The 19,968-nt window shown below is 44.6% G+C and overlaps 2 protein-coding genes across 3 annotated transcripts in view; one reads left to right on the top strand and one right to left on the bottom strand.

Annotated features, from left to right (window-relative positions):
• Positions 1-3,340, top strand: part of b4galnt3b (beta-1,4-N-acetyl-galactosaminyl transferase 3b) — a 41,194-nt gene extending 37,854 nt beyond the window's left edge. Inside the window, exons 15-20 of the mRNA XM_055933716.1 lie at positions 33-292; positions 389-542; positions 1,033-1,105; positions 1,227-1,380; positions 1,463-1,589; positions 1,712-3,340. Coding sequence (XP_055789691.1) covers positions 33-292; positions 389-542; positions 1,033-1,105; positions 1,227-1,380; positions 1,463-1,589; positions 1,712-1,823 — 880 coding nt within the window. The 3' untranslated portion in view covers positions 1,824-3,340. The remainder of the gene's footprint in view (positions 1-32; positions 293-388; positions 543-1,032; positions 1,106-1,226; positions 1,381-1,462; positions 1,590-1,711) is intronic.
• Positions 3,341-12,926: 9,586 nt separating this feature from the next.
• Positions 12,927-16,717, bottom strand: tnni1c (troponin I, skeletal, slow c). Of its 2 annotated transcripts, XM_055933715.1 has the most exons (6): positions 16,254-16,717; positions 15,005-15,046; positions 14,690-14,821; positions 14,037-14,126; positions 13,695-13,877; positions 12,927-13,544 (listed from the first exon to the last, which is right to left on the bottom strand). In XM_055933715.1, exons 1-6 carry the CDS (start codon positions 16,284-16,286, stop codon positions 13,446-13,448), a joined length of 579 nt encoding a protein of 192 aa, XP_055789690.1. In that variant the 5' UTR covers positions 16,287-16,717; the 3' UTR covers positions 12,927-13,445. The 2 variants fall into 2 exon arrangements, with proteins under 2 accessions (XP_055789690.1, XP_055789689.1); XM_055933714.1 differs by lacking the exon at positions 16,254-16,717 and having other exon boundaries at positions 15,005-16,237.
• Positions 16,718-19,968: the final 3,251 nt, after the last annotated feature.

Below are 19,968 nucleotides of genomic sequence, written 5' to 3'. Positions count from 1 at the left end.
TGTGTTAAACCTGTCCCTCCCTCCCTCCCTAGGCGTTTCAGCCTGGTGCGTGTGCTGAACGTTGAGAGGAGAGTGGATGGAGCTCAGGGCAGCAGGTACTTCCTGGAGCTGGAGCTGAGGGATGTGAATGGCCAACACCTTCGCCTGTCACACTACATCTATGCTCTGATTCGCCACAGACTATCTCGCCCCCGGGGACTCCCGCCGCTTCGCCCCGCCCCTGAGATGTTGCTATGCAACCCTGTCGGTTTTCACTGGAACCCAACTGCCACTGTCCACTTCATAGTACCAGGTACGCACAAACACACACCCTACTGCTACTCTCCTACTGTTGTAGGGTGATATATTGCTTTATTCTTGTGGGTGTCTGTCTATCTGTGTGTGGCAGTAAAGAACCAGGCCCGCTGGGTGCAGCAACTGATAGTTGACATGGAGGGTCTGTACAAGACCACTGGAGACCCCAACTTCAACCTCATCATCACCGACTACAACAGCACTGACATGGACATAGAGACAACACTAAAGACATCCACCCTGCACAGGTACGCAGTGTGTGGCATTTCATTGCGCAATAAATTATAAAAATGGTATGTAAACAAATCATCCGAAAGCCTCCCGTAGACTACTTGTGCACATTCCTCCACTCTAAAATAATTCCAGCATCCACACAGTAATGGAAAGAGACATCTGTTACAAAACACCAGAAAGTATAATGACATTTGGGAATTAAGTCAATTGTAGCCTGGATTGAGTTAATGTTGAGGCGTTATCCACTGCTCTCTTGGTCTTGGACATTCATCTTTGCCTTGATAAAAAAAATTCTCGCCGCAGATATGAAACCACACTGCATTTTGGAGCATATACCACCCATTTTATAGTCCATTCGCTAATTTTTCATTTGGCTGAGATGCGGCTATAATAAATGGTGTAAAATCCTACGGTGTTGGCATCTTTGCTTAAATTATTGTGATAAGCGAATGTTTGAACTGTGCGGCTTATTTTCACCCCTGATAACTTGCCTCTGTGTACCAGGTACCAATACTTGAAGCTGAGTGGGAACTTTGAGCGTTCTGCTGGTCTACAGGCCGGCATCGACCTCATCACTGTGAGTGAGACATGATCAGTGACATCATCACTGTGACAGACAGTGGGTGTGTAGCGTTTTGTGTTCCGTACATCAACTGAGTTTCATGAAATGGGCATAAATATTCTCTTTTCCTCCCCAGAATGAGCACAGTATAGTGTTTCTGTGTGACCTCCACATCCACTTCCCCCCCTCCATCATCGACTCAGTCAGGAAACACTGTGTGGAGGGACACATGGCCTTCGCTCCTATCGTCATGAGACTGGACTGTGGGGCTACGCCCAGGGAGCCCAGAGGTACACACACACAAGCACGTGCACACACACACACACACAAGCACACACACACACGTCTCACACGTCTCTGTGTGTGTTCCAGGTTACTGGGAAGTGAATGGGTTTGGTCTGCTGGGGATTTATAAGTCTGACTTGGATGCTGCAGGAGGCATGAACACACATGACTTCACTGACCGCTGGGGAGGAGAGGACTGGGAGCTGCTGGACAGGTGTGTGTGTTTTTTTGTCTATGGTGGTTTGGTGCATGTTTGTGTGTGTTCTGTTGCTCATGCCTGCTCTGTCAATCTGATCATTAATAGGAATTATGTTGCTCTCCCATGCTCTGTGTCAGGATTCTGCAGTCGGGTCTGGAGGTGGAGCGTATCTACATGAGGAACTTCCTGCATCACTACCACTCTAAGCGTGGCATGTGGAACAGACGCACCCAACGCAGCGGCACGTAACCCACAACACCACAGCCAAAACGTTCAGCGATGCAGCCGTAGCCACGACGACGCATCCGTGGGTGCAAGGAAACTGCCACACTTTAACGTCCCCATTCCTCGCTTCAGCCATTTACAGCTGTCGACCGGTTAACGAGAGGGCAGGACAGAGGGGATTCCTGACACCATTGGGTGATATCCCCTGTCACTCAAAAGGTTTGAGGGTGTGGTGATGATGAACACAACATGGTACTGATTGTCCTGGAAAAAGACACAACTAGAGCAGAGGTACTCAAATCTGAACATGTAGGTCTGCAGACTGGTTGGCCAGTCACTCACCAAGTGTCCCAGGTCTGAATCATGTTTATTGTCATGATTCTTGCCCTGGAGGCAGAACTGAGCTGTTTCTGCAAGATGGGCCCAGCAGCCAAGTCAAAGTTGTCTGTATCTTAAAAATTCACGATTTTTGGTCTTAATTTAAGGTTTGGGTAAGCAGTGTGGTTGGGGTTTCAAAACAGATTTTATGACCACTGCTAAGCTGCCTCCAGGGCAAGACTAATGACAATAAATAACAACCTGTGTCCGAATCAGTCCCGAATCAGACTTCAAGAACTGGATTTGAGAAAAGGTGGACAAAACACTACTGGGTACTCTATTTAAACATGATACTACTGATTTACTGTATTTTAACAACACACTACCGAGGATCCTGTTCTAAGGAGATACTGTTGTAGTAAAAATGTAAACCTTTTCCACACAGTGTGGATATTTTCCTTTGGCTAGACAATGACAGATGTCTTTGGTAGCGTGAGGAGACTAAGAAGAAAAGTGGGAGCAGTGATGATCTGCTCTGGTCACTGGTACTGATGAACTAGTCTGGACAATCCTGGGCTGCCTAACCAAAGACAGAGACGATACACACCTACACACACATCATTTTAAACATCATGGATCATACAGCATTTGTATGTAATCAGGGTCCAGCTTATTTATTGACAATGACAAAATGCACCAATGTTACTGTATCACTGTGATTGTAATTTTTTGGTTTAAAACATTGTTTTATTAATATAATGAATTAAGACGTGAAAAGGGGGATCACTTCTGATTCATGCAAGTTTACTGTACTGGATGGGGATATTTCCTTTAATATGCGATGTGCATTATGAAGCCTGCTGTATTCACGAGTGCCTGCTCCATAGCTCTGCTACTAGAGCTCTACTACATATTACTGACTCTTGGATGTCACATTGTGCCTATTGCATGTATCCTTCGGGAACGCTGTCTATAATTTTCTAATTATACTTAAGAGGATCCCGCAACCAACCCCTTGAGCAAGTTAACAATTCTTTTAATGTTACTCCGTGCCTTCTCTACAGCTCCGGCGAAGCTGGGGGTTCAGTTGACACAACTAGAAAACTTTTGAAATGGGGAAATACTACCTGAACTTGTCAGTTAAAGCCCCCATGTAGTCTTTTACATTAGATATTTAAATCATCACTATGTCTAATAAATCACTGTTTATTTCATGAAAATAACTCCAAATAATTTGTATAATTTATTTCCATGAGCCTCCTTTTCACATTGAAATGCTTAGTCTCATCATTTGGGCGTGTTGATACAAATGTTAATATATTTACATACACAGCCCTAATTTCCCGAATTGGATCGTCTGAACTCTAGTCTAGAGCCTACTCTGCGTACCCCTTCAAAGTAGGAGGATGCATATGCAAATTATCGATGGCTGGTCATTGGTCAGAATAATCAGATCAGATTGTGATGTCATGATCTGTGCCAAAAAAAACACCCACCTGAACAGGCTTGAAATTCCAGGCATTTTCTTTCAAACAGCTCTTACACAAAAAGGGCGTTATCAAAATGTTCACAATTTCAGTGTTATTTTGACCGCCGTGTGAAAAAACCCCAAAAACAACTGGAAATCATGTTTATGCCGCTAAAAAAATGCTACGTTTGGTGTTCCATTTCACAATGTGATTGGGAGTATCACAATACCTTGTCTGACCTTTTTGTTACTGAAGTCAGACTCATGGCAGCTGTTTCTACCTTCTGTCTTAGTGTCTACACTCCCTTTCTGTTTTGCTGTACATTCCAGTCTTGGGCGCTCTCTAACGGTCTACCATGCTGTAAAAACGTATTTATTTTCAAACAAAAGAGTAGAGACGCAGGAAAATGAGCATCATACATTTGTAACAATAATTAAGATATTACTTATCAATCCCCTAAAACAAAAATAAACACAATTAATTAAAAATGAAAAGCTGAAATGTCTTGAATCAATAGGTATTCAACTCTCTTTGTTATGGCAAGCCTAAATAAGTTCAGGTGTAAAAATTCACGTAAGTCGCATGGACTCACACTATGTGCAATAATAGTGTTTGACAATTTTTTGTATGACTACCTCATTCATTCAGTATATTAAAGCAGCACAAGTAGCACTCAGTCTAGCACGGAGTCTCTCCTCATGAGACCCATGAGGTGGCGCACAAATTGGCCCAGCGTCTGGATTAGGGGAGGGTTTGGCCGGCCGGGATGTCCTTGTCCCATCGTGCTCTATCGACTCCAGGTGTACGGTGTTTCCTCCGACACATTGGTGTGGCTGGCTTCCGGGTTCAGCGGGCATTGTGTCAAGAAGAAGTGTGGCTTGGCGCGGCCGTATTTCGAAGGACGCACGGCTCTCGACCGTCGCCTCTCCTGAGTCCGTACGGGAGTTGCAGCGATGGGACAAGACTATCTACCAATTGGATACCACGAAATTGTGTAGAATAAGGAGTAAAAATAAAATGTGCGTTCTGAATCAGTGCCAGAACCACGCAGGCCCCTAAACAAGGGACTTTACATCAGAGCTTTTAACTTGTCCAGATGGTGACGTGTGGTGGCATGAGAGTATAAAGCCAGGACAGACAGGTGAGATGGCTCATACAGTGCCTTTGGAAAGTATTCAGACCCCTTGACTTTTTTCCACATTTTACGTTTTTATTAATGTTTTTCCCCCCTCAATCTACACACAATACCCCATAATGACAAAGCAAAAACGGGTTAGAAATGTTTGCTAATTTATTTCAATAAAAAATTAAAAGATTTTACGTAACAATTCAGACCCTTTACTCAGTACTTTGGTGACCATTTGGCAGCGATTACAGCCTTGAGTCTTCTTGGGTATGACTCTACAAGCTTGGCACACCTGTATTTGGGGAGTTTCTCCCATTTTTCTTCTCTGCAGATCATCTCAAGCTCTGTCTGGTTGGATGGGGAGTGTTGCTGCACAGCTATTTTCAGGTCTCTCCAGAGATGTTCGGTCGGGTTCAAGTCGGGGCTCTGGCTGGGCCACTCAAGGACTTGTCCCGAAGCCACTTCTGTGTTGTCTTGGCTGTGTACTTAGGGTTGTTGTCCTGTTGGAAGGTGAACCTTCGCCCCAGTCTGAGGTCCTGAGCGCTCTGGAGCAGGTTTTCATCAAGGATCTCTCTGTACCGTGGTCCGTTCATCTTTGCCTTGATCCTGACTAGTCTCCCAGTCACTGCTGCTGAAAAACATCCCAACGGCATGATGCTGCCACCACCATGCTTCACCGTAGAGATGGTGCCAGGTTTCCTCCAGACGTGACGCTTGGCATTCAGGCCAAAGAGTTCACTCTTGGTTTCATCAGACGAGAATTGTTTCTCATGGTCTGAGAGTCTTTAGATGCCTTTTACTGAGGAGTGGCTTCCGTCTGGCCACTCTACCATAAAGGTCTGATTGGTGGAGTGCTGCAGAGATGGTTGTCCTTCTGGAAGGTTCTCCCATCTCCAAAGAGGAACTATAGAAATCTGTCAGAGTGACCATCTGGTTCTTGGTCACCTGCCTGACCAAGGCCCTTCTCCGATTGCTCAGTTTGGCCAGGCGGCCCAGTTCTAGGACGAGTCTTGTTGGTTCCAAGCTACTTCCATTTAAGAATGATGCCACTGTGTTCTTGGGAACCTTCAATGTAGAATTTTGTGGGTACACTTCCCCAGATCTGTGCCTCGACACAATCATGTCTCGGAACTCTACGGACAATTCCTTTGACCTCATGGCTTGGTCTTTGCTCTGATATGCGTTGTCAATTGTGGAACCTTTTTATATAGACAGGTGTGTGCCTTTCCAAATCCTGTCCAATCAATTGAATTTACCACAGGTGGACTCCAAGTTGTAGAAACATCTCAAGGATGATCAATGGAAACAGGATGAACCTGAGCTCAATTTCCAGGCTGTATCACAAATGGCCGTGTTAGCGAGTCCCATAGGGCGGCGCACAATTGGCCCAGCGTTATCTGGGTTTGGCCGGTGTAGGCTGTCATTGTAAATAAGAACGTGTTCTTAACGGTCTTGCCTAGTTAAATAAAGGTAAAAAAAGAACATTCCTCAAGAAGCTGGTTGAGAGAATGCCAAGAGTGTGCAAAGCTGTCATCATGGCAAAGGGTGGCTACTTTGAAGAATCTCATATATAAAATATTTGTTTATTTGTTTAACACTTTTTTGGTTACTACATGATTCCATATCAATCGATCAAATGTATTTATAAAACCCTTCTTACATCAGCTGATGTCACAAAGTACTGTACAGAAACCCAGTCTAAAACCCCAAACAGCAAGCAATGCAGGTGTAGAAGCACGGTGGCTAGGAAAAACTCCCTAGAAAGGCCAGAACCTAGGAAGAAACCTAGAGAGGAACCAGGCTATGAGGGGTGTCCAGTCCTCTTCTGGCTGTGCCGGGTGGAGATTATAACAGAACATGGCCAAGATGTTCATAGATGACCAGCAGGATCAAATAATAATAATAATCGCAGTGTTGTAGAGGGTGCAACAGGTCGGTAGATTAAATGTCAGTTTGCTTTTCATAGCCAAAAATTCAGAGTATTTCTACCACTCATGCTGTCTCTAGAGTTGAAAACAGCAGGTCTGGGACAGGTAGCATGTCCGGTGAACAGGTCTTTGTTCCATAACCGCAGGCAGAACAGTTGAAACTGGAGCAGCAGCACGACCAGGTGGACTGGGGACAGCAAGGAGTCATCAGGCCAGGTAGTCCAGAGAGAGAGAGTATATATATATATATATATATATATATATATATATATATATACTGCTCAAAAAAATAAAGGGAACACTAAAATAACACATCCTAGATCTGAATGAATGAAATTCTTATTAAATACTTTTTTCTTTACATAGTTGAATGTGCTGACAACAAAATCACACAAATTATCAATGGAAATCAAATTTATCAACCCATGGAGGTCTGGATTTGGAGTCACACTCAAAATTAAAGTGGAAAACCACACTACAGGCTGATCCAACTTTGATGTAATGTCCTTAAAACAAGTCAAAATGAGGCTCAGTAGTGTGTCGCTCCTCCACGTGCCTGTATGACCTCCCTACAACGCCTGGGCATGCTCCTGATGAGGTGGCAGATGGTTCCAGAGGCATCTCCTCCCAGACCTGGACTAAAGCATCCGTCAACTCCTGGACAGTCTGTGGTGCAACGTGGCGTTGGTGGATGGAGCGAGACGTCCCAGATGTGCTCAATTGGATTCAGGTCTGGGGAACGGGCGGGCCAGTCCATAGCATAAATGCCTTCCTCTTGCAGGAACTGCTGACACACTCCAGCCACATGAGGTCTAGCATTGACTTGCATTATGAGGAACCCAGGGCCAACCGCACCAGCATATGGTCTCACAAGGGGTCTGAGGATCTCATCTCGGTACCTAATGGCAGTCAGGCTACCTCTGGCGAGCCCATGTAGTGCTGTGCGGCCCCCCAAAGAAATGCCACCCCACACCATGACTGACCCACCGCCAAACCGGTCATGCTGGAGGATGTTGCAGGCAGCAGAACGTTCTCCACGGCGTCTCCAGACTCTGTCACGTCTGTCACATGTGCTCAGTGTGAACCTGCTTTCATCTGTGAAGAGCACAGGGCACCAGTGGCAAATTTGCCAATCTTGGTGTTCTCAGGCAAATGCCAAACGTCCTGCACGGTGTTGGGCTCTAAGCACAACCCCCACCTGTGGACGTCAGGCCCTCATACCACCCTCATGGAGTCTGTTTCTGACCGTTTGAGCAGACACATGCACATTTGTGGCCTGCTGGAGGTCATTTTGCAGGGCTCTGGCAGTGCTCCTCCTTGCACAAAGGCGGAGGTAGCGGTCCTGCTGCTGGGTTGTTGCCCTCCTACGGCCTCCTCCATGTCTCCTGATGTACTTGCCTGTCTCCTGGTAGCGCCTCCATGCTCTGGACACTACGCTGACAGACACAGCAAACCTTCTTGCCACAGCTTGCATTGATGTGCCATCCTGGATGAGCTGCACTACCTGAGCCACTTGTGTGGGTTGTAGACTCCGTCTCATGCTACCACTAGAGCGAAAGCACCGCCAGCATTCAAAAGTGACCAAAACATCAGCCAGGAAGCATAGGAACTGAGAAGTGGTCTGTGGTCACCACCTGCAGAACCACTCCTTTATTGGGGGTGTCTTGCTAATTGCCTATAATTTCCACCTTTTGTCTATTCCATTTGCACAACAACATGTGAAATTTATTGTCAATCAGTGTTGCTTCCTAAGTGGACAGTTTGATTTCACAGAAGTGTGATTGACTTGGAGTTACATTGTGTTGTTTAAGTGTTCCCTTTATTTTTTGAGCAGTGTACTTAAATTCACACAGGAGAAATACTCCAGATATAACAGACTGACCCTAGCTCCCCGACACACACTAATGCAGCATAAATACTGGAGGCTGAGACAGGAGGGGTCGGGAGACACTGTGGCCCCGTCCGACGATACCCCCGGACAGGGCAAAACAGGCAGGATATAACCCCACACACTTTACCAAAGCACAGCTCCCACACCACTAGAGGGATATCTTCATCCACCAACTTACCATCCTGAGACAAGCCCGAGTATAGCCCACAAGGATCTCTGCCACGGCACAACCCAAGGAGGGGCACCAACCCGGACAGGAAGATCACGACAGTGACTCAACCCACTCAAGTGACGCACCCCTCCTAGGGACAGCATGGAAGAGCACCAGTAAGCCAGTGGCTCAGCCCCTGTAATAGGGTTGGAGCCAGAGAATCCCAGTGGAGAGAGGGGAACCGGCCAGGCAGAGACCGCAAGGGCGGTTTGTTGCTCCAGTGCCTTTCCGTTTACCTTCACACTCCTGGGCCAGACTACACTCAATCATAGGACCTACTGAAGAGATGAGTCTTCAATAAAGACTTAAAGGTTGAGACCGAGTCTGCGTCTCTCACATGGGTAGGCAGACCATTCCATAAAAATTGAGCTCTATAGGAGAAAGCCCTGCCTCCAGCTGTTTGCTTAAAAATTCTAGGGACAATTAGGAGGCCTGCGTCTTGTGACCGTAGCGTACGTGTAGGTATGTACGGCAGGACCAAATCAGAAAGATAGGTAGGAGCATGCCCATGTAATGCTTTGTAGGTTAGCAGTAAAACCTTGAAATCAGCCCTTGCCTTAACAGGAAGCCAGTGTAGGGAGGCTAGCACTGGAGTAATATGATAAGAAATGATGGTTCCTAACGGAAGTTAATTTAGCGCTTTATCCAGGTAGCCAGAAAGTAGAGCATTGAAGTCGTCTAATCTAGAAGTGACAAAAGCATGGATATTTCTGCATCATTTTTGGACAGAAAGTTTCAGAATTTTGCAATGTTATGTTGATGGAAAAAGCTGTTCTTGAAACAGCCTTGATATGTTCGTCAAAAGAGAGATCAGGGTCCAGAGTAACACTGAGGTCCTTCACAGTTTTATTTGAGACGACTTTACAACCATCAAGATTAATTGTCAGATTCAACAGAAGATCTCTTTCTTTCTTGGGACCTAGAACAAGCATCTCTGTTTTGTCCGAGTTTAAAAGTAAAACATTTGCAGCCATCGACTTCCTTATGTCTGAAACACAGGCTTCCAGGGAGGGCAATGTTGGGGCTTCACCATGTTTCATCAAAATGTACAGCTGTGTGTCATCCGCATAGCAGTGAAAGTTAACATTATGTTTCCAAATGACACCACCAAGAGGTAAAATATATAGTGAAAACAATAGTGGTCCTAAAACAGAGCCTTGAGGAACACCGACATTTACACTTGATTTATCAGAGGACAAACCATTCACAGAGACAAACTGATATATTTCCGAAAGATAAGATCTAAACCAGGCCAGAACTTGTCCGTGTAGACCAATTTGGGTTTCCGATCTTTCCAAAAGAATGTGGTGATCGATGGTATCAAAAGCAGCACTAAAGTCTAGGAGCATGAGGACAGATTAAGAGCCTCGGTCTGACACCATTAAAAGGCCACCTTCACAAGTGCAGTCTCAGTGCTATGATGGGGTCTAAAACCAGACTGAAGCGTTTCGTATACATTGTTTGTCTTCAGTAAGGCAGTGAATTACTGCGCAACAGTTTTTTCTAATTTGTTTTTAAAGGAATGGCAGATTCGATATAGGCCGTTTTTTTTTTTTTTTCTGTGTCAAGGTTTGGCTTTTTCAAGAGAGGCTTTATTACTGCCACTTAGTGAGTTTGGTACACATGCGGTGGATAGAGAGACGTTTATTATGTTCAATATAGGAGGGCCAAGCAAAGGAAGCAGCTCTTTCAGTAGTTTAGTTGGAATAGGGTCAATTATGCAGCTTGTAGGTTTAGAGGCCATGATTATTTTCATCAGTGTGTCAAGAAATATAGTACTAAAACACTTGAGTGTCTCCCTTGATCCTAGGTCCTGGTAGAGTTGTGCAGACTCAGGGCAACTGAGTTTTGGAGGAATACGCAGATTTAAAGAGGAGTCCGTAATTTGCTTCTAATGATCATGATCTTTTCCTCAAAGAAGTTCATGAATTTATCACTGCTGAAGTGAAAGCCATCCTCTCTTGGGGAATGCTGCTTTTTAGTTAGCTTTGCGACAGTATCAAAAATAAATTTTGGATTGTTCTTATTTTCCTCAATTTAGTTGGAAAAATAGGATGATCGAGCAGCAGTGAGGGCTCTTCGATACTGCACGGTATCGTCTTTCCAAGCTAGTCAGAAGACTTCCAGTTTTGTGTAGCGCTATTTCCGTTCCAATTTTGTGGAAGCTTGCTTCAGAGCTCGGGTATTTTCTGTATACCAGGGAGCTAGTCTCTTATGACAAATGTTTTTAGGGGTGCGACTGCATCTCTAGGGTATTGTGCAAGGTTAAAATGAGTTCCTCAGGTGGTTAACTGATTTTTGTACTCTGATGTCCTTGGGTAGGCGGAGGGAATCTGGAAGGGCATCTAGGAATCTTTGAGAATTTATAGCATGACTTTTGATGATCCTTGGTTGGGGTCTGAGCAGATTATTTGTTGCAATTGCATATGTGTTTTTTCATAGTTTTGATGTCTTCACTATTATTCTACAAAGTAGAATGAGCAGGTGTGTCCAAATGTTTTACTGGTACTGCATATTAATAGAAGTCTGGTAAAGCTGAGGATCTCCGGGACAGCTATGAACTTCATGCTCTGTGATCTGATTTCAGGCCTGCCAAACCTGCAGGTGTTGGACCTCTCTAACCAGGTCCTACAGACTGCAGGGTTTTGGCATTTTGAGTGTGAACACAACCCTATATTCCCAGGACTCAAAGAACTCATCCTGGGGAAAAACAGGTTTAGGAAACTCCATGCTATCGCCAACCACACCCATCAGATTAAGTGTCTTGAGTTACTGGACTTGAGCCCCAACAGAATTGAGTTAAAGGAGAATTCTTATTGGCCCTCTCATCTCAAACACCTGTCTTCGAGTGAAAACCATTTAGGTAAAGAAGTCTTAATTTATCACAGACAGGGATAGAGCCTCATTCACAATGTATTCCTGCTTCTGACAAGCCTGAGCGGTCTCTCTCTTAGTTCAAACAAAATCAAGAGACTGCCTCGAAACCTTTACTTACCATCCTTGGAAGAGCTACACCTGGACCACATCAACTGCTTCCACCAAGGGTCATTTAAAGGACCCTTTTACCTGCGACCGAGTTGTACTGGTTTATGACCAGTTTTTACAAAACGTCAGCAGGTGTTTTTATCTGCCAAACTAGATGGAACAGCACTGTGACTCCTGCAGCAGCAGACCTACTAGGAGTGGCTGGCGGAGGAGCAGAAGCGCAGGGTGTTCTGGTCCAGCCTGAGGGCCATGCTGCATCCTGCAGACAGGAACATGGAGATGCACAGGGTGGCTGGAGAAGTTGCTGACCTGTGCCTCTTACACACAGGCTCCGAGAGACACTGACTGACCCAACTGATGAATATTTTCTACAATGTTAGCTAGCTATTTGTATTGCTGTGCCAATGCATAAACTCTTTATTACTGATATTGAACAAGTAAACAGTGTTAAACTACACTGACTGACAATATGCAGTCAGTCAGAGCAGCTGAATGGGTCTACTTTAGTTTTAGCAATAAATAAAGAGTTTACAGTTTGATGTTCCTAATTTTTTTATCCAACGTGATGTTATAATACGTTTGTTTGTGGTTTGGTCGCAAAAAAACTATTCTGAGTGAGCAATTAAAAAAAAAAAATCTGCACATATACAGACAACGAGTGAGTGAGCCGACACACACACCTGTGTTCCACCTCTGCTGGCCTCTGTTTTTGCATGCCTGAGGTGTTTCTGATTCTCAACCTTCACCTGTCATTCCGAGGTCATTCAGTGATGTTATACTGAGGTTGCCTGTGATGTGTCTGAGATATTTGTCAGAGTGGAATGAATTCTTGGAAGGAACAGAGGCTAAGTATATCCTGGGTCAGAGGTTAACACTGTGCCTCTGCCTTTACACTGTCAGGATGTCTGAAGACAAGGTCATCCCATTCCACACACACTGAAATATGCTGTCAGCTGCCTGCATGGTGGTATGCAGTGTACATTCATCACTGTCAAATTTATATTGAAATTGTCAATTCATAAAATAGAAAATTAAGCATCTAATTGTTTTGTTGACTCATGAGACGCCACAGGTGTAACCGTGTAACTACTATGTTCATAATACAGTATACACATTATGTACAGTAGTCTATAATAGTGGTACTACAGCATGTTGTGCAACTGGCTGTCAAACATTCATACATACAACCTTCGGTTTTTGAATTACAGTGATTTTTAATATGTTTTTGTGGTTGTCATTTCATTTGGCTGTTACTACAGGCAAGTCAGTATGTGTAGGCTAAGTCAACACAATTACTATTTACAAGTTTCTGACTTTTTACAAATAACATTGGGCAGTTTAGTATATTCACATTCCTTAAACTTAACTTGATAAAAAAAAAGATACTACTTGAGAAAACATTGGTTAGACTAAATACAGTAGTCATTTGATAGATAGGCACTTTTGTAGCTACGCTATAACCTGCGGCAGGCAACATGAGCTCTACAGCAGTAATACCTCTGACATGGAGACTCAGCAGTGTGAAGTGTGGTGTCTAAAAGCCCTGTTTTAGGACCTGAGTTGTGCACCTTTAGTTTAGTTCAGTCATGGACACGGGTTTTCCCAGTCCCTCCCACTATCTCCACTCTCTCTCCTCTATTCTCTCTCCTACATTTTTTTTTTTACCCCTCAGTGTCATGGAAGTCTGTGTCCCCACCCACATGTGGTGAGGAACCACCTTATTGGCCACCGCCAGCATCGAACATCTTCTTCCTGCCCTCCATGCCAGACATGGCCTCCACGTTCTTCCTCCAGTCTCCCACTTCCAGGTTGCCCTCCTGCCGGGGGCAAACAAGACCACATCAGACCAGAAATAACTGCATCAAACCAGTCCTAGCTGGCCAGAATCAATTCATCCCAGATCCCAGTTTTGCTGTCTGTATTCTATGTCTGCATATCTGTCTCTCTGTAGTTTCATATTTGCTCACCTTCTCCTGTTTGATGTCCTCTTTCTTGACAGACTTGAGGTTGGATCGGAGGTCCATGTGTTCTTTGTGTTTGGTGCCCAGCAGTGCTCTCATCATCTCTTCTGCTGATACTCTGACCTTCCTCAGAGCTGGCTTCTTAAACTTACCCCCCATGTCCATCACCTTCAGCTTCAACTCGTGGATCTGCAGTGGAGGGGGGGGATCAGATGACTGCTATTTGTTGTACATGGTCCCTGACATTAAACTAATAAAATGATCATCAATTAGATGATGGATGATTGATGTTTGTTTAAATAGGTGTGAATGTGTGTAGTACTGTAGGTGGTTACGTGGTTTCATTACGTCTTTGCCGTTCTTGTAGACTTTGGCCTCACAGTCGTAGCGCTCCTCATCCACTTGGTCAATCCTGGTATGGAGCTGCTTACACAGTTTCTACAACACATACACACAGTATACATGCAGCCCTTATTTTGTACTTTTATTTTATTTTGTACTTTTACCCTTTTTTTTCTCCCCAATTTCATGATATCCAATTGGTAGTTACAGTCTTGTCCCATCGCTGCAACTCCACTACGGACTCGGGAGACGCGCAGGTCAAGAGCCATGCGACCTCTGATAAACGACCCTGCCAAGCTGCACTGCTTCTTAACCCGGAAGCCAGCGGCACCAGCTGGCGACCAAAGTCAGCATGCGGGCATCCGGCCCGCCACAAAGAGTTGGTAGAGCGTGATGGGACAAGGAAGTCCCGTCCGGCCAAACCCTCCCCTAACCCGGACGTCACTGAGCCGATTGTGCGCCACCTCATGGGTCTCCCAGTCACGGCCAGCTATGACACAGCCTAGGATCAAACCCGGGTCTGTAGTGACGCCTTAAGCACTGCGATGTAGTGCCTTAGGCCGCTGCGCCATTCGGGAGGTAGCCCTTATTTCTAATGGTAAAGTACCTATTTAGTTCTTCATGCTCCTCCCAGATTTGCTGTACTGTCTGTCACTCACCTGCAGCTCCTCCAAGGACAGGCCAGACACCTGCAGGGGCGGGAGCTGCTCCCCCAGGTAGCGAACCTTCTCCTCCTCTCTGGCTTGTTTCTCTGCCTCCAGCTCCTCCAATGCACGTGACAATAGGAGGATCTGGTGGGGGTAGATGAACAGAGGTTGGAGAGGTGGTGTGTGTGTCTGTTACTCTGTATCAGCTGTTTTGAGCAGCTTGACGGTGTGGAGGAGATGGTGCTTTTGTGTGTGTGTGTTTGTGCATGCGTATGTGTGTGCATGTGTTTGTGTCCATGCTTGCTACCTTCAGTGACCTTTTGTTACCTTCAGTGACACCTTGCGGGAGGATGAGATCTTGGACTTGGGCTGAAAATATAACAAATAAATTATATTTAAATAAGTGTTGAATAATTGGGGGTGTGACATTCTGTTCCAAGGTCCTAGATTTGGGCCACATCTGTGTAAAGCCAGTGTGAATGTTTGCTTGTTTAAAAAAAGTTGGAATATGTGGTATTGCTCCTTAAATAGATCTGCCTTTTTGGTTCCAGGTATAACTTTTTTCCATGTAGAACCCTCTGTGGAAAGGGTTCTACATGGAACCCAAATGGGTTCTACCTGGAACCAAAAGGGTTGTACCTGGATCCAAAAGGGGTTCTTCAAAGGGTTCTCCTATAGGGAAAGCCAAAGAACCCTTTCTGGTTCGAAATAGCACCTTTTTTTCTAAGACTGTAATACTGTATATAAAACCCTAATCCACATAACTCTACCCCACAAATCCCTACCCCAATAATCCCTACCACACACAGACTTACCCCACACAGACTTACCCCACATGGGCCTACCTCACAAGTCCCTACCCATGCATTTTTACCACACACAGCCCTACCCCTCAAAAGCCTACCCCACACAACCCTACCCCACACATTCCTACAGTCCTACCCAGTGCTCGAGGTGGACTGAAATAGGTGCCAGTATTCAATTTGGGTGCCGGTACTCTTTATATTTAGGTTCCGGTACGCATTATATTTGAGAGCAATGGCCCTACCCCACACATTCCTACAGCCCTACCCCACTCAGGTCTATCCCAGAGCCATAAACATAGAGAGATTGGCGATGGCGGTTTCAACCAAAAAGCACATGAAGACACATTTACACAACATTACATAATTCAGCAGCAGCCATTTTGCTTCTTCCTGGGCAATAGTGGCACAGCAGTTCACATATTAATTTATTAAGTTAACTACACAAAGCTAGCTAACTGAACTGCAAAAATTATAATGCAAATACTTGTTAAACTGGATTAATAGAATGTTCAGAGGCAGCAACATGGCGTCCAGCTCTAAAATTAGCCAAAGTCTCTATGACTGGCGTGCGGTACCCCACTCAGTCCTACCCACACCTGTCATACCTTTCCCTGAAAATAAAACAAGAGAGGTAAAACAAGAGAGGAGAGTTAACGTTGATATTGATAACACCTGTAGATGTGTTGGGAGCACTTTGTGTGTTGTGTTGGTAGCAGAGTTCCAGACACATTTCCATTGTAACAGATGGACAATTATTACATTAGATCTACCTTGGTGTGTTCCACCTTTGGAGGCATTGGCATGGGGGCATTCTGAGGACACACACACAGTCAGTAGACATACATATCAAAACATTTCATTTTGATTTACTTCAAAAGAGTTAAAAGAAAAACTTACATCACTGCAATGGCCATTTAGAGTTTAAGGAGGGAGAGAGAGAAAGCCACCCATACAGACAGATACACAGACAGACATATGAATGCATGGACTTCACTCACTTCTGAACAAAACATTAATTTCAATATGACAAATGAGCTATTTAGGAGTAAATAAACACTACCTATGTAACAACATTCTAAAAAGTAGTACTTACTCATCAGCCATTGTTGAACCTTTGAGAGAGGGCAGTCTGTTTAGTATCAGAGACATAGAGTCAGAGAGACATCCCTGAAAAACTACAGTTGAGGCATAAACCCCTCATGGTATGAGTATGATACATTAACATTAACTAGCTACCAATCAGTGCAATACATTACCAAATCAATAATAAGACAGTTTGATTGATAATAATCACTAAATCCTCTACTGATGTTCCCTTACCTGTTTTGCACTGTTAGGTGCTCTCTTTATTAAAAGCTTTTGGACTGAAGGCTTTTATGCAAGCATGTAGGCATCGGCTGGTATATATAGTGTACACACACACACACACACACACACACACACACACACACACACACACACACACACACACACACACACACACACACACACACACACACACACACACACACACACACACACACCAGACAACGGTATTGGCTGCCTGTGTGAAGCATGCCATCCCTCCTGTGACCCAGTGACACTGCTGTAAATCTATCAGTCCATCATGCAGGATCAACTGGAAATCTCGGACTGTTAACTCATGTTACAGATTCCCAGAGCCTGACAAGATTATCACCCAAACAGTACACAAGACACAGCTCTATCATTGTATTCAGTGAAGTTACTGTAATGATCTGGTGTGATCGAGCTGTGCTGTTTGAGTGAGTGTATGTGTGTGTGTGTGAGAGAGAGAGACACTCTTAAGAGGTACACTCTTAAAAAAAAGGTTCCAAAAGGGGTTTTTGCCTAGGAGAACCCTTTTTTGGTTCCACATAGAACCCTCTGTGGAAATGGTCCTACATTTTTTTATTTAACTAGGCAAGTCAGTTTAGAACAAATTCTTAGGCCATCATTGTAAATATCAGGAAACAGTGGGTTAACTGTCTTGTTCAGGGGAAGAATGACAGATTTTTACCTTGTCAGCCAGGGGATTTGATCCAGCAACCTTTCAGTTACTGGCCCAACACTCTAACCACTAGGCTACCTCCGGTTCTACCTGGAACCAAAAAGGGTTCTTCAAAGGGTTATCCTATGAGGACAGCTGAAGAACATTTTGAGGTTCTCGATAGCACCTTTTTTTTGTGAATATTGGGAGAATCTCAATTGCATACTCCTCGCGTCCTCTCTCTTCTCTACTCGTCTCCATCTCAAAACCCATTGGATGAGAAAGCCAGAGGTCCCTTCCCTCTAACTTTCTCCTCCAATGGGTTTTGAGAAGGAGGCGAGGAGAGAGGACGCAAGGAGAGTGCAATTGAGATTCTCCCATAGTCTACTGTAAGACCCTGGGGTATGTTATGTTAAGTCAACAGCAGATGTTCCACTGTGTTCTATTTATTCAGTAACCTTTCTGCTGCTATCTCTGTCTTCAACACAATGCTGCAGCCCGTTCTTCCATCTGTCTCCCACCCAGCCGCTGCTTCACCATAGATCATTCACAGGTGACAGACTCACCACAGCCCTGTGCTATACCCAGCCTCAGTGCTCTCATAACCCTGTACACTAACCTAACCAAACCTTCTCTCATAGCACTGTATCCCAGCCCAAACTAACCCAGTTACAGCCCAGCCCCAACTCCCAAGCTCCAGCCCCATCCTCAGCCCCAGTCTAGCCAGCTTGTCTAGCCAGCTTGTCTTGCATGTGTCTGTGCCCAGAAATCGTAATTAATGACTACTCTGACACCACCATAATGTGGCCTCCCCATTGATTTATGATTTTTCTGGCATCCACAGTGTTTACTGTTTAGAGTCACAAATAAAGACGTTCTCCGCGAAGGGCATGCAATGGCAATCGGGTCTGCAACAGAAGGGCCAGTAGAAGCAGAGGGGTGTTAACCCCTACACCATTAGGTGTTACCACTCATTCCTGACTAACCAAACTCAGCAGGTTAGCGTTAATGCAACCCTCTCTGAGTCTAGAGACATTAGCACTGGGGCCCCACTGGGTTGTGTGAGGTCTCCCATCTTATTCACACTGTACACAAATGAATGAACCAGCAGTCATCCTGATAATTACATTGTATAGTTTTCAGATGATACCGCCATTCTTGGTCTATTGTATTAAGAGGCTGATACTACTGTGTACAGGTCAGAGATTCAAAGGTTTGTCAAGTGGTGTGATGAGCACAATTTCATCCTTCATGTAAAGAAAACAAAAGAGATGGTGTTTGACCCCATATCTGTCGGTGACCACACACGCCTGTGGTTGTCCACAATGCCAACATAGCATAGGTTAGTTCATACAAATACCTAGGTGTACATATGGACAATGTGCTTAGCTAGAAGGTCCAAGTAGAGAGTGTCAGAGTCCAACAAAGCCTCTGATTCCTACATAGACTCAGGTTTTTGGAGTTGTCCAGAAAATAATGCTCCTTTTCTATCAAGCGGTTATAGAGAATATCCTGAGATATGGGATCACAATTTATTTTGGCAATTTATCAGTCCAACTGAAATCTCAAATTGCATGCCTGACACAAACTGCCATGAAGGTCATGGGTGTGAAGCAACAGCCATCCCTGCAGACAATTTTTGAAAAGACCGTTACCAGACAAGCGCAGAAAATTATTTGTACTTCATTCCATGTATAAGCGCCTCCCCTCAGGCAGACACTATAGGGTCCCTACATGTAAGCTTCATTCCTATGTCTATTGAATACCTAAACAACAATATGTAAAGCTGAGATGTGTTAGTACGCCATCACCCTCAGTGGGGTCGGAAGAACTCAGATGCCTCCGGTTTTCAGGGGCAGTGGTAAGAGAGCCTGTGATGCAAGGGAAATGTAAGGGAAATGTGCAATATGTATTATGTGGCCATATGAGATGTGTACAATGTGTATGACATGGGTAACGTGCAATGTATATATTATGTTAAGTGTGTAATGACCAGGGTCTATTTTTATATACAGCAGTCTATTCTCTGTATCCTAAATGCCATCCATTCCTAGGAGTGGGGGTTAGGAGAGGAAGGAGAGACTGAAATGGAAATGAGCTTGGCCACTCAGCCTGCCATGTAACCTTGATTGCGGCCATCGGGTCTTTGGCAGAGAGGGGAAAAAAGGTTCCAAGGATGCTATGGATATCTGTGTGCTCGGAGATTAAAATAGCAGCCTATCCCCTCACACACCCACAGGGACAAACTAACCAGGTGTCAAGAAGAAGGCTTTATAATTTAATTCAGACAAATCTACCTAGCAAACAGCACGGACACACACACACACAGTCTTGTATAACTTGGGACACACAATTCAGTCCGATTCAAAATCCTATTTTCCCTAACCGCTAACCTAACACTAACCCTTACCCTAAACCTAACCTTAACCCTAATCATAACCCCAAAACCGAAGCTAAACCTAACGCTAGCTCCTAATTCTAACCCTAACACTAATTCT

Source organism: Salvelinus fontinalis, chromosome 9 (assembly GCF_029448725.1).
Source record: "Salvelinus fontinalis isolate EN_2023a chromosome 9, ASM2944872v1, whole genome shotgun sequence".
Lineage (NCBI taxonomy): Eukaryota > Metazoa > Chordata > Actinopteri > Salmoniformes > Salmonidae > Salvelinus > Salvelinus fontinalis.
The sequence above is the reverse complement of the archived record's forward strand: the minus strand, read 5'-3'. Positions and strand labels throughout refer to the sequence as shown.

What these genes read in the sequence shown, in the direction of transcription:
- tnni1c (XM_055933714.1), bottom strand. Translation starts at nt 15,106, where the DNA reads ATGTCACACCCCCAATTATTCAACACTTATTTAAATATAATTTATTTG. An exon ending in CCCGCAAGGTGTCACTGAAG is followed by an intron (nt 14,822 to 15,004) that starts GTAACAAAAGGT and finishes TACCCCCACCAG; the next exon opens with ATCCTCCTATTGTCACGTGC. An exon ending in TCTACAAGAACGGCAAAGAC is followed by an intron (nt 13,878 to 14,036) that starts GTAATGAAACCA and finishes CCTCCACTGCAG; the next exon opens with ATCCACGAGTTGAAGCTGAA.